Source organism: Grammomys surdaster, unplaced genomic scaffold, assembly GCF_004785775.1.
Source record: "Grammomys surdaster isolate TR1022 unplaced genomic scaffold, NIH_TR_1.0 332767, whole genome shotgun sequence".
Classification (NCBI taxonomy): domain Eukaryota; kingdom Metazoa; phylum Chordata; class Mammalia; order Rodentia; family Muridae; genus Grammomys; species Grammomys surdaster.
In genome coordinates, this window is record NW_021627975.1 from 38,335 (window position 1) to 56,727 (window position 18,393).

At 39.1% G+C, this 18,393-nt stretch overlaps 1 protein-coding gene across 4 annotated transcripts in view; it reads left to right on the forward strand.

Moving 5' to 3' along the window:
* LOC114616633 (solute carrier family 12 member 6) overlaps window positions 1-18,393 on the forward strand; it is an 88,142-nt gene that overhangs the window by 27,751 nt on the left and 41,998 nt on the right. For 3 of the 4 annotated variants that reach the window (XM_028762063.1, XM_028762062.1, XM_028762066.1), the window contains one exon: window positions 16,111-16,155. The exons of the other annotated variant lie outside the window; for it this stretch is intronic. In XM_028762063.1, coding sequence (XP_028617896.1) covers window positions 16,111-16,155 — 45 coding nt within the window. The remainder of the gene's footprint in view (window positions 1-16,110; window positions 16,156-18,393) is intronic. 4 annotated transcript variants of the gene reach the window in all.

Sequence of the window (18,393 nt, forward strand, 5' to 3'; positions counted from 1 at the left end):
TTGTCAGTTTAACTTGTAAACAATTTGCAGTTCCCTACTAGGGCTTATGATCTCTACTCTTTGGAGTTCTTGACAGGCAGTACAATACCAGACATCATTCCTTCCTGTGTCACAGGCCACCATATCAATCAGAGCACTTGGTTAACCCCTAACAGTATTGTCACTCTTGTACAAGTAGGCACATCTTGCTTCTTGGTCTTGTAGTTCACAGGGTTTACAGGTGGTGAGACTGTCTTAATTAGAGTTTCCATTGCTGTGAAGGGACACCATGACCAAGGCAACTCTTAGAAAGAACAACATTTAATTGGGGCTGGCTTACAGGTTCTGAGGTTCAGTTCATTATCATCAGACAGAAGCATCCAGGCAGGCATGATGCTGGAGGAGCTGAGAGTGCTACATCTTGTTCCAAATACAAACAGAAGACTGGCTTCCAGGCAGCTAGAAGGGTCTCAAAGCCCACCCCAAAGTGCCACACTTCCTCCAGCAAAGCCACACCCACTCCAACAAGGTCACACCTCCTAACACTGCCACTCTATGGGCCAAGCATATTCAAACCACCACAGAGACTGTTGGTATTTTTTTCTCTCTGAATGCCCTGCCTTCTGCGATTATGGAAGCTAGCCATCAGAGAGGAAGCTTCCAGGTCAGTTCCAACTTGATTTCTCTATTCATGCAATCAATGTGCATAATGTCTTCAGCAATAGTGTCTTGTTATGTAGTTCTGCTGGACAGCCAAAAGGAATGGCAGGAGTTGATCTTGTTTAGGGGTACTCCTGGAGCTCCTATGATTGACAACTCAGTAGGGACACTAGGGTTTTTGTTTAATCATTCACAGCTCCAAGGGAAAATATGTTTTTAAAACTGGCTAAAAGATAGTAGGTTTCTTTTATATATTTGTCCAAATTTTAGTGTGTGTGGGATTAGTCTATAAGCTGAACCACTTTTACTGAATGTTATGTTTCAGAACATGTTCTAGAAAGGTTGACTATTTTCTAAGTTTTAAAAGTTGTTGGTTTTATAGCCCAAGCTGGCCTTGAACTTGAGATTGTTCTACCCCAGCCTACTGAATATGGATATTACAGCTATAAGCCATCCCACCTCAAAGGTGGTGTTTGCATATATCCCACTGTCTGTCCATTCCTAATTTAGTTTGTACCTCTTTCTCTTTAGCAGAAGTACTCTGGATCTAGTGAATTGTTGGGGATGAGAGAGATAATGGACTCTCAAGGCCCTTTCAGGAAAATATGGCGTAGGATTGATTTGTTTCTCAACAGCTACATGAGAGCCCTTAGTGCCTCAAGATAATATTGAGAATGAAAAAGCTAAAAAGGATATGATTTGTAGAGATCCCTGAGATCTTTGTAGGGGAGTAAGAAAAGCCCTGAGATCTTCCTATCTCTGAGGGTAATAGGTAGATGTGTGATTCAATAAGGTAGATGTGAAGAGAGGTTTCTTCCTGTCCCCCAACAGAGGCCTGTACTTTGTTGTTGTACTGCCTGCTAACAGAAGCAGACACTGAGTTCTTTTCTTCTCTTCTTCTTCCTCATCCTTCTCCCCTTCCCCCTCTTCTTCCTCCTTCTCCTCTCCCTCCCCCTTTAAATTTAAACCTCTGTAAAAGAAATGAATTGATTCATGATTCTGGAAGCTGGAAAGTCCAAGATAAAAGTGTCAGTATAAGGTAAGGGCCTTCCTGACCAAGAGAAGAAAGAAGTGGACCAAACACTTTGTTATAGCAGTCCTGTGTTTACATTAATAATACTAATCCATCCAGGAAGACATTGCCCGTATAGCGTAACACCTGGGCTGAGGTCCATCCTCCCAGTCATGGTGGATCCAGGGTTAAGTTTCTCACACTTGCCTTTCTTCCAGTCTCATTGAAACTATAACAAATGTTTGAATTACATCTTATTTTATAGTAAAGAAGCTAATGTTCATAACATAAAAAAAAAAACGGAATAAATCTCCAAGGCATTATACCAATTGAAACTTGAGGCCAGCCTCAAAAGTCATGCATGAGATTGCATTTCCATTTATTTATTCAGTGTGTGTGTGTGTGTGTGTTGTATATAGTATACATACACACATGAGTATGTGAACACATGTTACAGTGTACATGTACACGGAAGCCAGTGGATAGCAGGTGTCCGCCATTAGCCTCTACTTTCTTCTATTAAGACAAGGCCTCTTACTGAACATAGAAATACGGTTGCAGCCAGCAAACTTTAGCAATCCCCCCACTCTCTGTTTTCTACAGCATGTGGGTTAGCAGACTTACACGGCCACCCTTATCTTTTTATGAGTGTTAAGGATTTGAAGTCACATCCTCATACTTAAGCAGCATTCACTCTTACCCACTGAGTCATTTCTCCAGCCTTCATATCTATTTTTTATATGGAAAATCAAACTACATTTACTAATCAAACAGTATGTTGGTACATACATACTAAAAAAAATTAACTTCACATATATAGTAGTTGTTTCTAGTTTAATTTCTGTATTTGAAACTTTAGAAACAGATTAAGCAATTAAGTTATTTTAAATCTCTATTTGAGTGTGGGTGGTACAGAGTACAACTTGTGGGAGTATGTGCAGGTGTGTGAGGTCAGAGTACAACTTGCAAGAATAATCTTTTACCATGTGGGTCCCTGGAATCAAGCTCAGGCCATCAGACTTGATGACAAGCACCTTTACCCACTAAGCAGTCTCACTGTCCCAGCAATTACATGGTACAAACAAAGGCATGCACCACTCTGCTCTCATGATTATTTTTAGAGACTGCTGCAGCATCTTTATTTAGCTGGTCCAATCAACTGTTAATTCTAAATGGGTTTTCTCTTGCTGGCTGCCTGGTTTCCCTAGATAGATTGCTTTTTTCTTTTTCACTTCATAAGAGCTTGAGTTCATTTGCTGGCAGATGACAAGTGCTGGCAATCTCAAGAAAACAAGGGTGGGTGCAGGAATTTTTGTCTTAATTGTCTGTCCGTGGCATGGAATCAATAAAGACTTAAAATATCAAAACTGTTCACAGTGTTGTCTTTAATGCCTGTGACTCTAGTTATAGTTTAAATGTTAAATGTCTCCCACAGGATCTGATACTGGGTTTCTAGTTTGTGGCATTATTTTAGGAGGTTATGGAACCTGCGGGTGGAAATTATGGCTGATAGAGTCGGGTCACTGGAAATGAGCCTTTGAAGGTTATAGGCCAGTTCTACTTGTAGCTTGAGCTCTCCGTTTCCTGGTCCACCATGATGTGAGGATCCCCAGCTGCACATGGCCACTGCCATGAACTGACCATCCTTCTCTGTCTTGATGAACTGAAAATGTAACACAAAATCATCCTTTGTTTTCAGTATTTGGTCACAGTCATGCAAAAGTCACTACTACAGAAAATTGGTGCTGGACAGAGCAGTTGTCACTTTAATAAACCTAATCACTAGTTTATAGTTTTTTGAGCTGGTAAGCAGGAAGAATATGGGAAAGTATGGTGCTGTGGACTAGAGAAACCCTTGAATGCTGTAAGCAGAGTTTAATGGGGTGATTGTGATAGGGGTCCGAGGAGCCAAATGGGGAGAGAAGTGTGGCCAATGAAGATGATGTGCATGAGGTCTCAGAAGGAAACAAGGACTCTGGGAAATAGGGATAAAGGCAATTGATGTGTTCTAGCAAAGAATCAGGCTATGTCTTGTCATGTATGTCCTGAAAATTTAAGTGAGGCTGACTTTAAAAGTCATGGGCTAATTAATTTGGTGACAGAAATAAGACTGAATGACATTGAGTTTCATTGAGTTGACATGGTTGTTACTGGCTGCTTGTAGCAAAAAAAAAAAAAAAAGGAATTAAAAATAAAAGGTGGAGCAAGAAAATGTGGAAAACTGTAGTTTGGGAAGGAAAGAAGTGTACACATTTACAGTCATGGAGGGGTAGGTGCAGACAAGCTATAATGTTCAGAAGATTAGTATTAGTACAGTTATAGGAAAGGGGACAATAGGGGCAAGACCCTGTTCATCAAAGGCTTCAGGGAGTCAAAATGCAGACATATTTGAAAGGAGTGGGGAAAGTCTCTGAACAGACCACATTACAACAGGGGTTCCCTTTTGTACCAGGACCACCTAAGGACATGTTTTCCCAGGTTTAGCTGTGCAGGTTTTCCAAGGCAACTGTAGCTGTGCTGAAGGGGAGCAGCTATAATGCAATAGGTAACCAAACCTGTGTCATCCATTTGTGCTGGTTTTGTAGGCATGGGCTTGTAGAAAGTTGATGAGGCCAGGCAATAAGTATCCCTATAGGACGATAGTATTATGGGGACTTTGGAACTAGAAGTGAATGTATTTTGTCTTATAGAGTCCATAAAGGAAAGCCTTGAATGGTCAACAAATGAAGTAAGTTGCCATAGAAACTAGGATGCTGGATATGCCATGGCCTTGGAATGTATACCAAGAAAAACTATGTGTATAGAGTAGAGCTAACACAAGAAAACCCACATGGGTGACCAGTGCAGGGCTAAAGAGGCAGTGATGTTACCGTGTGATATGAATGCTGGACATGGAGTTACAGGTTGTTTGCCTGCTTAATTTTTATTTGATCTAATCTTTGTCAATTTCCTGTTTCTTCCTTTTGTAATGAAAATGTTTAAGTCATTGGTTGGAATCATACAACTTTCTGTTTTATTTTTATAGCAGATCATAGCTTACGAGTTGCGGCGAGTCTCAGACAAGACCATAGTTTTGTATGTTCATTTTACAATATTAGAAATTGAACCTAGTCATGTGTACAAGGCTCACACTCTACCAAGTGATCCTTGTCCTCAGACTCTCAGGAGAGACTTTGGCCTTTTGAACGGTTTGGAGACTGTTAGTATCATGGAGACTTTGGAACTAGAACTAAATGTATTTTGTCTTCTGAGATGACCGTGAACCACAGTATTATGATTTGACTGTGAAATGAGACACACAGGCCTGTATGTTTGAAGACTTGGTCCCAAGCTGGTGGCGCTGTTTCAGAAGACTTTGGAACCTCTGGGATGCATGGATAGATAGTACAGTTGGTCAGTGCAGAGCAAGCCTTTAAGGCCTGAATAGCCCAGCCCCACTTCTGACACAAGTTCTGTTTTCTGGTCCAAAGAGCTGTAAAGTGCCCCAGGCACTTCCTCTGTGATCTCCACCATACCTTCCATACCAGGATGAGCTAAAGCTGAAACTGTACCAAAGCAGACCTTCACATTGTAGGCATTTGGTCACACAAGTGCAAAAGTAGCCAATACAATGCTCTACCTCCTTCTCTCCCCCCACCTTTTTGTTGTTGGAGTTTTTTTGGTTTGTTTTTGTTTTTTTGTTTTTTTGAGATAGGGTTTCTCTGTGTAGCCCTGACTATCCTTAAACTCACTATGTAGACCAGGCTGGCCTTGAACTTATCCTCATGAGTGCTGGGATTAAAGGCACGCACTACTACACTCAGCTGCCTCTCCCACCCATTTAAAAACATTTAATTTTTATTTTATGTGCACTGGTGCTTTGCCTGCTTGTATGTCTGTGTGAGGGCGTCGGATCCTAGAGTTATAGACAGTTGTGAGCTGCCATGTGGGTGCTGGGAATTGGACAAGGGGTCTCTGGAAGAACAGCATTAACACCTGGGCCATCTCTCCAGCTCCCTTCTCCCCTTCTTAATAACATCCCCTTCTTAATAACCGTGTAGTTATTAAGTGCATACTTGTTCTTCTAAAGCCACTTTTTTTTTTTAAAGCTGAGACCAAAAGAGTCTCCCTATGCAGCCCAAACTGTCCTCAAATTTGTAATCCTCTTACCTCATCTTCCGAAGTAACTAAAATTTCAGGCATGCCACTTATCCTGGTTTGTTTTGTCAACTTGACACAAACCTAAACATATGTGGGGGGGGGGTGGGTGGAGGGAGACTCTTAATTGAGAAAAGGCCTCCTTAAGATTGACCTATAGGCAAACCTGTAGGAAATTTTCTTAATTAGTGATTGATGTGGAAGGGCCCATCCCTTTGTTGGTAGTGACACCCCTGGGCAGTTAGTCCTGATGTGTTTAAGAAAGCAAATGGAGCAAGCTATGAAGAGCAAGCCAGTATGCAGTGCTCCTCCATGGCCTCTGCATTAGTTCTGACTTCCAGGTCCTGTCCTTGAGTCCCTGTCCTGACTTCCTGGGATGATGGACTACAAGCTGTACAATGAAATAAATCCTTTCCTCCCCTTGTCACTTTTGGTTGTGGTGTTCTGTCACAGCAGTAGAAAGCCTAAGACACCTTCGTTCCCAGTTGCATGTTGACTTAGTAGTAACTATGTGCCAGGTAATCTATTGCCATTAGGCAGGCTGAGGTGGGACTATCAGTTGCGTTCAAGAATTCAATACCAGCTTGGGCAACACAGTAGAACCTAGTCTCAGAATAACTCTTACTGTTGACCTGGAGAATGCCTTAGAGATGCTGGGTTTGTTATTGTTTGTTGTTTTTGTTTTGTTGTTGTTATTTGCTTGTTTTTGGCATGTACCACCACTTCCTTGTAGAGATGCTGCTGTTAGCATGGATGAGTTACAGTGACCCAGAGTGGATTTGATGAACCTGCCAGTCTATTGTTCATCTAATTTTCATATTGTTTGCTAAAATTCTGCTTTCATTTTTGAGTTTCACTCAGAATTTTTCAGTTGTTTTCCTTTTCCTTTTTGTATCCAAGATTTTCATAATTCAATCTAAACCCCTCAAACTACCCAGACATGTGCCCTGCTTGTTTTTCTCTGGTTTTGGGACCCTTATTGTTTTCAAGAGTTTTTAAAATCCTATCTACAGCTGACACTGTACAGATTTCATATGATGGTAGTAAGAAAATTCCCCTAGAATCAATTTTTCACAGACTGTATTTTTAGTCATTTCACCTTTATGAATCGTCTTCACATTTTGTTTATTGTTTTTACTTAGGTTGAGTCACAGCTTTCATGGCTGCTTTTAACAAAAGACTTGTCAGAAAGTGAAATATCAGCTTGTATGCTATGAACACAGTATAAATTAAAAATAGATATGTACAAGTATTATTAATCTTGTTAAATACTGTTGCCAATCATGGTCTCTAAGAAAAGGTTAGTAAGTTCTAAAAATGTTCTAACACATTGAAATTATATTTGATAAAGTAATTCTTAGTTTATTGATCTAATAATGTCAAGTTGTTGGTGAGAAGGTAGAATCAACATCCTGAAGCCTAAAAATCACAGGTAAAAATTATCTGACTAGCCAATATGAAATTAATTTAATAAATATTTTAAATGTTTCTTTGTATTTAAATTAATAACTATGAATCTTCCTTATAGAAGCAATGGAAAGTATTAAATAATATAGGTACACTAGCTTGATGACTACACAGAAGCATTTTCTTCTGTGCAGTTGTTCTTGGCATTTTCTTTTTCCTTTATCTGGCTTTGGATTGGATTCTGTGACCTTGTGAGCTGCTTCTTCCCATGTTCTGCCATGTCCTTTGGATGGGAGAGGAAGTCCTCTTATCTGAGTACACAGTGTGTCTGAAGAGGTAACAGTAGGGCATCACATGGTTATCTGTGGGTACCATCTAGTTCCTCCTACATATTAGGTAGCTTCTTATGTGATCTGTACTATTACTTCATCAAAGCTTTATATGATAACATTTACCCTATTTCATCTCTTAGTGATGAAGTTACCTACATTAATAATAATTCATTCTTATAATTATACTTATAACCAGTATAATGTAATGGGAAAGTCATAATCCAGGTCAAAATTTATAATTATTATTATCTTATAAACTGGCTGTTTTAAAATATTTCATTAGTTATTTGAGAATTTCATACATATTCACCCATCCTCCTCCAACTATTCACAAATCCACCTCCTCTTCCCTTCCTTGTATCTTTTTTCTTCCCCATCAAATCCAATTTGTGCTGCCCCAATATTCTTGGATATGTGTCCTTCAACTGGAATATGGTCAACCAATCAAGGGCTACACTATGGCCGGGCGGTGATGGTGCACGCCTTTAATCCCAGCACTTGGGAGGCAGAGGCAGGTGGATTTCTGAGTTCGAGGCCAGCCTGGTCTACAGAGTGAGTTCCAGGACAGCCAGGGTTACACAGAGAAACCCAGTCTTGAAAAACCAAAAAAAGAAAAAAAGAAAAAAAGAGCTACACTATTAGAGAAAACTGACCCTTCATCTCTCAGCAGCTAATGATTGTCAACTTCCACTCTGCTAAGAGTGGAGCTTTGTGCCCAGCTCCTCTTGCCATGAGGGGATTTGGTCTAGTTTGGGCTTGTACAGATCATGTGCATCCTGTCCAACCACTATGAGTTCATAAGTCCAGCTGCATGGCTCCTGGTCAACAGATACTGTCTTTTTATAGTCATCTACAGCCTCAGGTTCTTTTTTTTTTATTGGATGTTTTATTTACATTTCATATGTTATCCCCTTACCCCATCCCCACCCTACCCCGGAACTCCCTATCCCCTCACCCCTCCTCTCTGCGGATGTACCCCTACCTACCCTCCCACTCTCACCTCCCTACCCTCAAATTCCCACCCACTGAGGCTTCCAGCCTTCATGAGACCGCAAGGATCTCTTCTCCCACTATCTGCCAGACAGGGCCCTCCACCCTTACATATACAGCTGAAGCCATGGATCCCTCCCTAAGTGTTCCCAGGCTGGTGGTTTAGACCCTGGGAGCTGTGGTTGGTTGGTATTGTTGCTCTCCTCTTGGGGCCGCAAACCCCCTCAGCTCCAACAGTCTTCACTCTTGTGATAAATATATATATATTTGGGCTGAACATAATAATAATAAAAAAGAAATAATACAGGTAAACTCTTTGAGTGTTTGTCATATACGTAATCTAACAACTATTGTGTATAACCATTGCTGTTATTTTTATACATTTGATTCCAAAACCATTATGACATATATTTATATCATAAATGAATAGACTGACTAAACATCTTATAAAACTGATATGACATCTAAAGAGATAGTAGAGCATCTCTCTGAAAGCTAACATGAATTACTCTTGGAAGTCAGCAAAATGAGATCTGTGAAAGAGTGGATTAGCACAAAGTTTTAAAAAGATACAAATAGCCGGGCGGTGGTGGCGCACGCCTTTAATCCCAGCACTTGGGAGGCAGAGGCAGGCGGATTTCTGAGTTCGAGGCCAGTCTGGTCTACAGAGTGAGTTCCAGGACAGCCAGGGCTACACAGAGAAACCCTGTCTCGAAAACAAACAAACAAAAAAAAAACATACAAATATTTTGTCACTTTTATCATTAACCAAAATTGGAAATGATAGGCATATGCCTGCCTAGTAGATATGAATCAGGTAAGAAGACATGAGAGCAAATTCAGTCAGCAAAATTGTATAGCTTCTATCAAATGACTAATCAATGAGTAGCTATTTATAGGTTTATACATTTAAACTGTTCATGTACAAACATATGCTGTAATAGTGGAAATCAGAGCACAGCCACCTTTATATGGGTTCCAGGGATGGAACTCAAATCTTCAAGTTTAGCAGCAAGTATGTTAACCCACTGGATCATCTCATCAGCCTTGTAAATAAATTTTTACAAGCTGTAGCCTTTTCATTTTAATATCTGTCCTGATAACAATGGGTAGAAGTCCTCTGTTTCAACAGTGTCCATTTTATCTAGTTGCTCTCCTTGGAGCCGTATGGCATAAGTCTCCAAGTCAACCAAGGTCTTACACTGGCAGTCTTTTTTTTTTTTTAATTTTTATTTATTTATTATATGTAAGTACACTGTAGCTGTCGTCAGACACCCCACAAGAGGGCATCAGATATCATTGCAAATGGTTGTTAGCCACCATGTGGTTGCTAGGATTTGAACTCGTGACCTCTGGAAGTGCAGTCAGTGCTCTTAACCACTGAGCCATCTCACCAGCCCGCACAGGCAATCTTTTAAGTTTGCTCCCTCAGCTTTTTTTTCCAGAAATACTGGAATAACATTAGTAATGTTTGTAGCTGTATTAGCTGGCTTTATATTTAAGCTGCATGATGTGTCATCCTCTCTGAAGCATGTCGTGAGCCCATACTGTCTTGTGACTTGGGAGACAGGGATTCTGGAAAAACAAACACAGAAAATATTAAAAATAACAAAAGTGAACCTTTGTTTTAGACTTGTGAATGCTGTAAATGAAAACCACAGTCTATCAAAACTATAAGGTGATCCCACCACTCAGGAGGTTGCGAGGTCATCCTGAGCTTCACAGATCTGTCTGAATCCTGCCCCACCAATCCCCACTATCACCAAATACAGTCCCCCCAAAGCAAAAATCATCATCATCTAGCCTTTTCTAAATTGTGACATAGTATAACACAAGTCTTCATTTTTTTACATTTATTTATTTTTTTGTCTTTTGGATATAGACTCTTACAATGTATAGCCCAAGCTTCTTCAACTTTGAGATTCTCCTGCTTCATATTTCAGATTATAGGAATATAATCTACCAAGCCTAGCTCATGGTCTTTAAAACGTACAGTTCAGATGTATTAAGTATCTTCACATTGTTCTACAAAAGAGCTTCAGAATGCTTACATTGTGTGAGTCATCGTACAAATCTCCACTATTCTTCCTCACAGCCCTTAGTGACCATCCTTCCTGGTTCTGAGTTTGACTACTTTAAATTTTCAGACATGTAGAGTCATATGATATTTGGCTTTTGTTTCTGTGTGACTGAGTTATTCCATTAGCATGTTCTCAAAGATTCATCTATGCTGTTTGTGCCCAAATTACCTTTCTTTTAAAGGCCAAATATTTAACTGTACATATATATTACATTTAGTTTGTCCATTCAGCAATGGACATTTGAACCGCTTCTCATTAAATGAACTCTTAATATACTTACTAGCTGCAGGGAAACATCACACCTAACCAAAGGTTAGGTGCAAAGAGCTCCAGGCCACTAATCTGTCACCACATAGACTCTCCTACCCGGCTGCCTTGGTAAACGACTGACAGCTGACCTCTTGAGCTAGGTTACTTGTTCTGTTCCAGCCTTCTGTGGTGCTCATACCCAACTCTGACTGCTACTTGTCATCTTCAGTACTTCTGACCTTATTCAGGGTGCCATTTTCTTTTCTGGGATCACCTTAGCTTTCTGACTGTACTCCTTGTACCTCCTCATTACCATGCAGCCTGTTCTTGATAGCAGCTGTGGTGATGCTGTGGAGACATAAAGCCTTCCAGTGGCTTCCTGTCTACTCAAAGTAACTCAAAAGTCATGACTGTGTCCTAGAAGGCCTCATGTGACCCGTGCTTTCTTCACTGCCTGCATTCATCTCATATACCATATTCTGTTGCTCTCTGTTTATGCTGCTGATAACCTGGTTTACTTCTTCACTGAACAGGACAGCTTGAACCTTTGTTCTGAGTGTTTCCTCTATCTGCAGTGTCCTTTTCTTTTTTCTTTAGGACCTTGGGTGTAACTGCTACCTACCTGTGTCCTAACCTCCTATAATAACTATACTGTTCATTCCACTTTAGCACATTACAAGTTCCCAAGTGTACCAAGCTGATTCCCATTTGGTACAGCCTTTCTTCATCCATTCCTCTGCTACAAGCAGTCATTTTCAAGATCGTCACATTTACTTTCTTTCTATACAGGCCTTTATTTTTTTTTTTTTAGATTTTATTTTTATTATTTTAGTTATGTTTCTTATTCTACATACCTTGGCCAGTTAGTCATCCTCTGTTAGTCTACTACAGATAGAAGCTTCTCAGATGAAAGTTGAGAATTACATTGACCTGTGAGTATAATCATAAGTCATTAGTAATTGGGTTAATACTGTGTCCGTTTGGCAGAATAATAGTAGTAGCTTCTATGACCTATGGTCTGTCTAGCCACACATTCTTGGTCCAATAATAGTGTCAACTGTAGGTTTTATTTTGGGGAGCAGCCTTAGAGTCAGTCAGAAAGTGGTTGGTTACTCCCATGATGTCCAGTCCACTGTTGTACCAGTGGATGTTTCCTGCTAGGCCCATCATTATTGTTTGTAACTGGCAGGATTCATCTCTGGGTATGATTGATGATTTGTTTTTCGGTCTCTTCTGGTAGCATGCATTGTATTCTCTAGCACTATGAAAACTAAGGGGATGAAGCTTCCACCAGCTTGATTTCCCTGTATTCTATGACTCAAATATGGCTTCACTCATCAAGTTCTGAAGGGTTAACCATCTTCTCCATGAGTAGATTTAAGAAACCGCTCTTTGCTTATCCATAAGAAAGCAATTCCTTATGTGATAAAATTTTGTCAAAATAGACATGGTCTCTGACTCCACTTGCACTCTGATCTTTGTTCTCTGCCACTTCCGCCGTATCTGGCTATTCCTTCCTTAAGTTTCAAACTTCAAACATGAGGTCAGTATCCAACTACTTCCAGCTCCTATTAGTGATGATGCACTGATTCCCCGTGGGCCATAAATGTTCTCAAAGTTGAGTTCATGGAGAAGATGATTTGAACATTGTTGAAATGATTACTATTTCAGAATAACCTACATCGTTGGTAGAGCAGCAGTGTTATAGTAACGCTTTCACAGTGGCCAAGCTCTAGAATCTGCTTACATGTCTGTTAGCAAATGAGGATAAGGGATTATATAATATACAATGGACTTTAAGTAGCCATATTAAAGAACTGAATTATGTTATTTCTAGGAAAATGGATGTAAGCAGACGTCATCATGTCAAGCAGAATGAGTCAGATTAAGACAGATAGTTTAGGTAGTACTTCGACCTTTTTTTTTTTTTTTTGATTTTTCGAGACAAGGTTTCTCTGTGCAGCCCTGGCTGTCCTGGAACTCACTCTGTAGACCAGGCTGGTCTCGAACTCAGAAATCCGCCTGCCTCTGCCTCCCAAGTGCTGGGATTAAAGGCGTGCGCCACCACTGCCCGCCCGACCATTTTTTTAAGACATGAAAGTAGAAAGTGGATTACTAGGGAAGAGATAAAGGGCCAGAGCAGGGTAAAGGAAGAACTTTGGTCATATGAATGAATACAAGAATGAATACAAGAGACATACGCATTAACAAAACACATGGTTTTGTACAATTAATAAACTGCTGAAAGGGATGAAAAGGAAAGCAATGGCAGTGTTTGAGAGGATTCGCTAATTTGAAAAATTCTACGAATTAAGTGGCTACAAAGTGAGATCTTGTTTCCCAAGACAAAACAAAGGAAATGTTGTCAAACAGCATCTTATGCTCCATAGACATTTTTGTGTGAAGAATCAACCTTCACGGATTTCATACTTAAAAGTTGCCATCACCATCCACCCAGCTTTAAGTATGCACTCTGCTAAATGGCAAGATCTTCCACCAGTGAAGAGACTGTAAAGGCTCAGATGATCATGAGCATTCGCTATCAATAGAGTATTTTGTAATCGAGGTACGTATATTGTTTAGGGAACAATGTAATGTGACTGCACACTTCATAGAAACTACAATGTATTATAAATACAAGTTGCATGTGCACTAGGGAACCAGAAACTACAAATTATATGACTGACTTATCATTGTGGTCTGGAACCAACCTCATGATATTTCTGTTCTCAACTATGAGTGTTATTAGGTAAAGAAATTCTCAACAGAACAATAGAAAATAATTATTTTATGGACAATAGTAAAGTAGTAAGGATTCTCATCTATAAAATATCTATAAATAAGCCCCACCCACAAACATTTTTCTCTCTGCTTCCAAAGGTGTGTGACAGATTGAATCCTTGTCTGTTTTTAGATTTCTAAATTTTTTCATTTTTCATATAACATATTTTGATTCTATTTTTTCCTCTCCCCTGTCCTCCCAGATCTTCCCTACCTCCCTACCCATCATTTCTACCTCCTTCCTCCAATCCCTTCCTCTCTCAAAAACAAAAAAGAGAAGCCACAAAAGACAAAAAGTGCAAAACCAAAAGAACACAAAACAAAACAAAACACGAGGTCTGATTTGTGCTGAGCATGAGGCCTGCCCAGTAGTTTGGTTGATCTGCCCAGTGTCACTCCATTGGAGAAAACTCGGTTTCCCTTCTCCCAGCATGTGTCCATTTCAGATAGCTTTTTGATTAGGGGTGGGACTTGGTGCGCACCTCCCATTTGCAGTACTGAAATTTTGTCTGGCTGAATTTGTGGAGGCCTTGTGCATGCTTTTATTCAGATGAGAAGATGCATTTTTTAAAAGCTAAAGATTTACTTGCTAATGTGTTGGCCCTAAAGTCATTGAATAGATAAGTTTGGAATTTCTCTTTCCCAAAATCAAATCAAGGAAGAAACTCTCTGAAAATACAACTAAAATATTAATCATTTAAAACTTTAATTGTGGAAATAAGGTATCTACATTATGTCCCTTTTGATGACATTGTATACTAACAGGGATATTGTAATGTATATAAGAAACCAGAATTTTTTTTTTTTTGGTTTTTTTTCGAGACAGGGTTTCTCTGTGTAGTCCTGGCTGTCCTGGAACTCACTCTGTAGACCAGACTGGCCTCAAACTCAGAAATCCTCCTGTCTCTGCCTCCCAAGTGCTGGGATTAAAGGTGTGCGACACCACCGCCCAGCGAAACCAGACTTTCTTAAGTACTCCTTTTTATTCCTTCTGTCTTGGAGCTCCTTTTGATTATTGCTTACTGAAGTAGTGGAGGTCAAACCCTCTCTAACACTAGCTGTGTCCTACCCCTGGGATCTTTCCTTTAAAGTGTTACATTTAATTACATATGACATATATATAAAGCATGGTGAATATTATTTTCATTTTCTGTAAAATATTGGTAACATTTAGAATATTTACCACTTGACAAAAAAAAACACTGCTACTTTTTTATAGCTTTTTGCTGACAGAATAATTGGAGACAATATATAAAACTTCAATTAGAAATTAATAAAATTCATTGTTCACAGACCCATGATTTAAATTTATTTTCATTCCTTCAGATACTTCAAGGAAGCCAGATGCAATTCAAAGCATCTCAAGAGACTTAATTTGTGAGGAGAGTAGAGCTTAAGGCCGTCTCCATATTCAGCCCTTAATGCTTTTCAAGACCTTAAAATAAGCAAGTGGTTGATGTTAAGTGGTGGTTGTCGATCCCTCATGCATTAGGCATTTGGCCTGTTGTGGCCACTTTCAGATTATTGATGAAACAAGTTTTTATCAAAGCTGCTTAGTCACTAGATCTTCAGCTCACCTTACAGGATTCTGGTAGTAATAGATGCTGTGCTCATGTCATGCCTTTGAATTCCTGCAGAAAATGTAACTCGGGTCACAAGTCCCGAAAGGTTACACTTCTGCTTCACAAACTACTGTTGCCTGATCAGATCTGCATGGTGAATTTCTATTTATTTTTTATTGTGGTAACACATGTAGGACATAAATTTCCTGTGTTAGTCAGTTTTTAAATGTGTATTTCTTGGCAGTTATTATCGACAGTGCTTCCATGCCCTTACTCCTAAATTTCCTGAACTTCACACCGTCCAAACAGTATCTCTGTATATCTAGCAATAATACCCATCCTTCACTCACCCAATCCTGTTAGGCATCATCTTTGTAACTTTTCTTGTGACAAATATTCTGTGTAAATATAATTATATAATAGGTGTTCTTTGTCTGCTTTTTTTCATCAGCATACTGTTTTCGATTTTCAGCTGTATTTTTATAGAGCATGGGTCAGAATTCTATTCTTTTTATGGGAATAATACTGCAGCCTACATGGATAACATGTTTCAATCACTCCTCCATCTCCCGGAGGACAGCTTGGACTGTTTTTGCCTTTTACTCTTATGAATAATGCCGCTGGAAACTTGGTTATATATATATATATATATCTGAGTCCCCACTTTCAGGGGTTTTGGGGGATAGATGTGGAATTGTTGGGTCATATAGTAATTTGGTGTTTAATGTTGTATAGAAGACTGTGATCATTGTTTTTACAATAGTTTATTCTGGGTTTTTTTTTTTTACTCTTTTGTTAATGTTCTTTTTAAAAAAGTTTTTGCTTATTACCTTGTTTGACTTTCGTTGCTTGAGTTTTAAATAAATGTTTGTTTTTGTCATTCATTTTTTTTTCTATCCTTTCAATTGTTTGTTTTTCAGACCCGAATCAGAACTCCATCACAGGGGAGCACAGCCAGCTGTTAGGTATCGTATTGCTCTGGGACGTGTCTCTGTAAAGTCACCTCCCTCTTTGTCCCTGCACAGACTACCTACTCCCCTCTGTTGCTATTGTGATTCTTTCACTTTGCTCTTCATCCCACAAGCTTTTCAGTGTTTATTTACAACTTGGTAAGAAGCTACTTTTGTAATTAGTTATCAAAATCAGTTTAATTACATTTTAAAGTTAATTTTACATAATCTGTAGCTAAAAAAAAATCTTAGAACTTCTTTTTCCAGGATAGTATTAAAAAGAAGACATTATCCTCCACACATGTGCTATGGCAGGTTTGCACACAGACACATCATATATACACAAAACTTATTTCAAACTTAAAGTGGATCAAAAGATAGCCAATTAAGTAAAGGCACTTGCCCAGAAAACCTGGTCACCTGAGTTTGGTCCCCAGGGCCCTAGCACATGGTAAGGGAAAGGAGAGAACCAACTTCACAAAGCCTTCTCTAACCTCCACACTTACACTGTGGCACACACACATACACATCCTGTTAGGAACATGTACAGTAATTAAGATTGTAACATAATGTAATATCTTAGACTTTATAGATATTCTTCTTTTTTATTATGTTGGTGTTGTATCACATTCTAATTACTGGAAGCCACTCAGTTTCTGTGAGATGCTTCCCAGGTAAAGCATATCCCTGACAGCCTGAGTTCGAGTCCTGACACCCACATAGAAGGAGATAACCAACTCTATCAGGCTGCTTTGACTTTCACAGCACACTGCAACATGTGTGCATGCACTCATCATTACCCCACATACAAACAAATAAGATATAATAATAATGTAATTACTGAAAGCCTTCATAGACAACATGGCCTTTAATAACCCATAAAATCGATAGTTCAGTTTCTTACTTATGAAGCAAGTTAAAGAAGTTACAGGATTGATTTCCTCTAGGTATTATTTATTGTAGGGAAATTGTTATTTAACATGAATTTCATAAGCTTTCAGATCTTGTAGATTTTAAAACATACACTTGCAACTTGTACTCCTTTCTATAATCAGTGCAGTGGGGAATCCAAGCAGCACAAAAGATCAACATTAAGAAAGTTAATCCTTCAGAGTGTCTCTTCTCTCTAAGTACTTAATTTTGATTATTTATTAGGAATTCTAGAAAATTTTATTTATAAATGTTCATGTTCTGTATTACTTTTTCCCTTTATGTCAGTGGCATTATATCATTGGAGTGGCCTTTCGTCGTGTCATGTTTTGTTGCAGTATTTCCTACATGTAGTATACTGTAGTATCAGTGCATAGGGATCACTTCATCCTTGATGTAGAATGCAGAGGGACTTGGTTGTCACTGCAGTTTTACTCAGCCACTTTCCCTCTTCATGAGCATTTAGGTTATTTCTAGAACACTGATAAAAAAAAATTATGTTGAAGGGCATGTAGATGGATCAGCTGCTCTTTCTGAGGACCTGGGTTCAATTCCAGGCACCCACGTGGCAGCTTACAACCATTTATAACTGCACTTCCAGGGAATCCAGTGTCGTCTTCTGGGCCTGTGTAAGCACTGTGGCACATGAAAAAACATGTGGCACATGAACAAACATGCAAGCAAAATACCCACACCCATACAATGTTTTAAAAAAGAAATTACGTTGCAATTGCATGTGTGCAATCAAAGTTGTCAGTACATTGTATGCAAATTTTTCTCAGAGGGTTTATACATTTTCAGCAAGATAAGTCACCATAAACTCCCACTAATCTGGGTATGGAGGAGTGCTTGCCACTCTGTTATCAAACACTGATGTTATTTTATTTTTACTTACTTATTTAGTATAGGGAATGACATGCATCTCATAGCATGTGTGTCGAGGTGAGAGGACAACTCTCAGGATTGGTTCTCTACTTCTACCATGTATGTTGTGGACATTGAACTCAAATTGTCAGGCTTGGCAGCAACTGCCCTTACTTGGTGAGCCAGCTCTCCAGCCCAAGCTGATATTATTAATCTATATTTTTTTATATTTACTAACAAGTGAAATGTAATTTCTAGTTCGTATTATACTTTTTTAGTTAAGGATGAGAATAAGAAATTTATTGTATGTTTTAATGTTGTATGGTGGTATCTATATCTGGGTTTGTACACTGCTGACCTTTTAGCTATTAGAGTATACAATAGCAGCTGTGGAAAAATGTGCTATCAGAAAGTCCACAGTAGGGAAAGAATTTGATATGATTGTTTGCTTACAGGAAA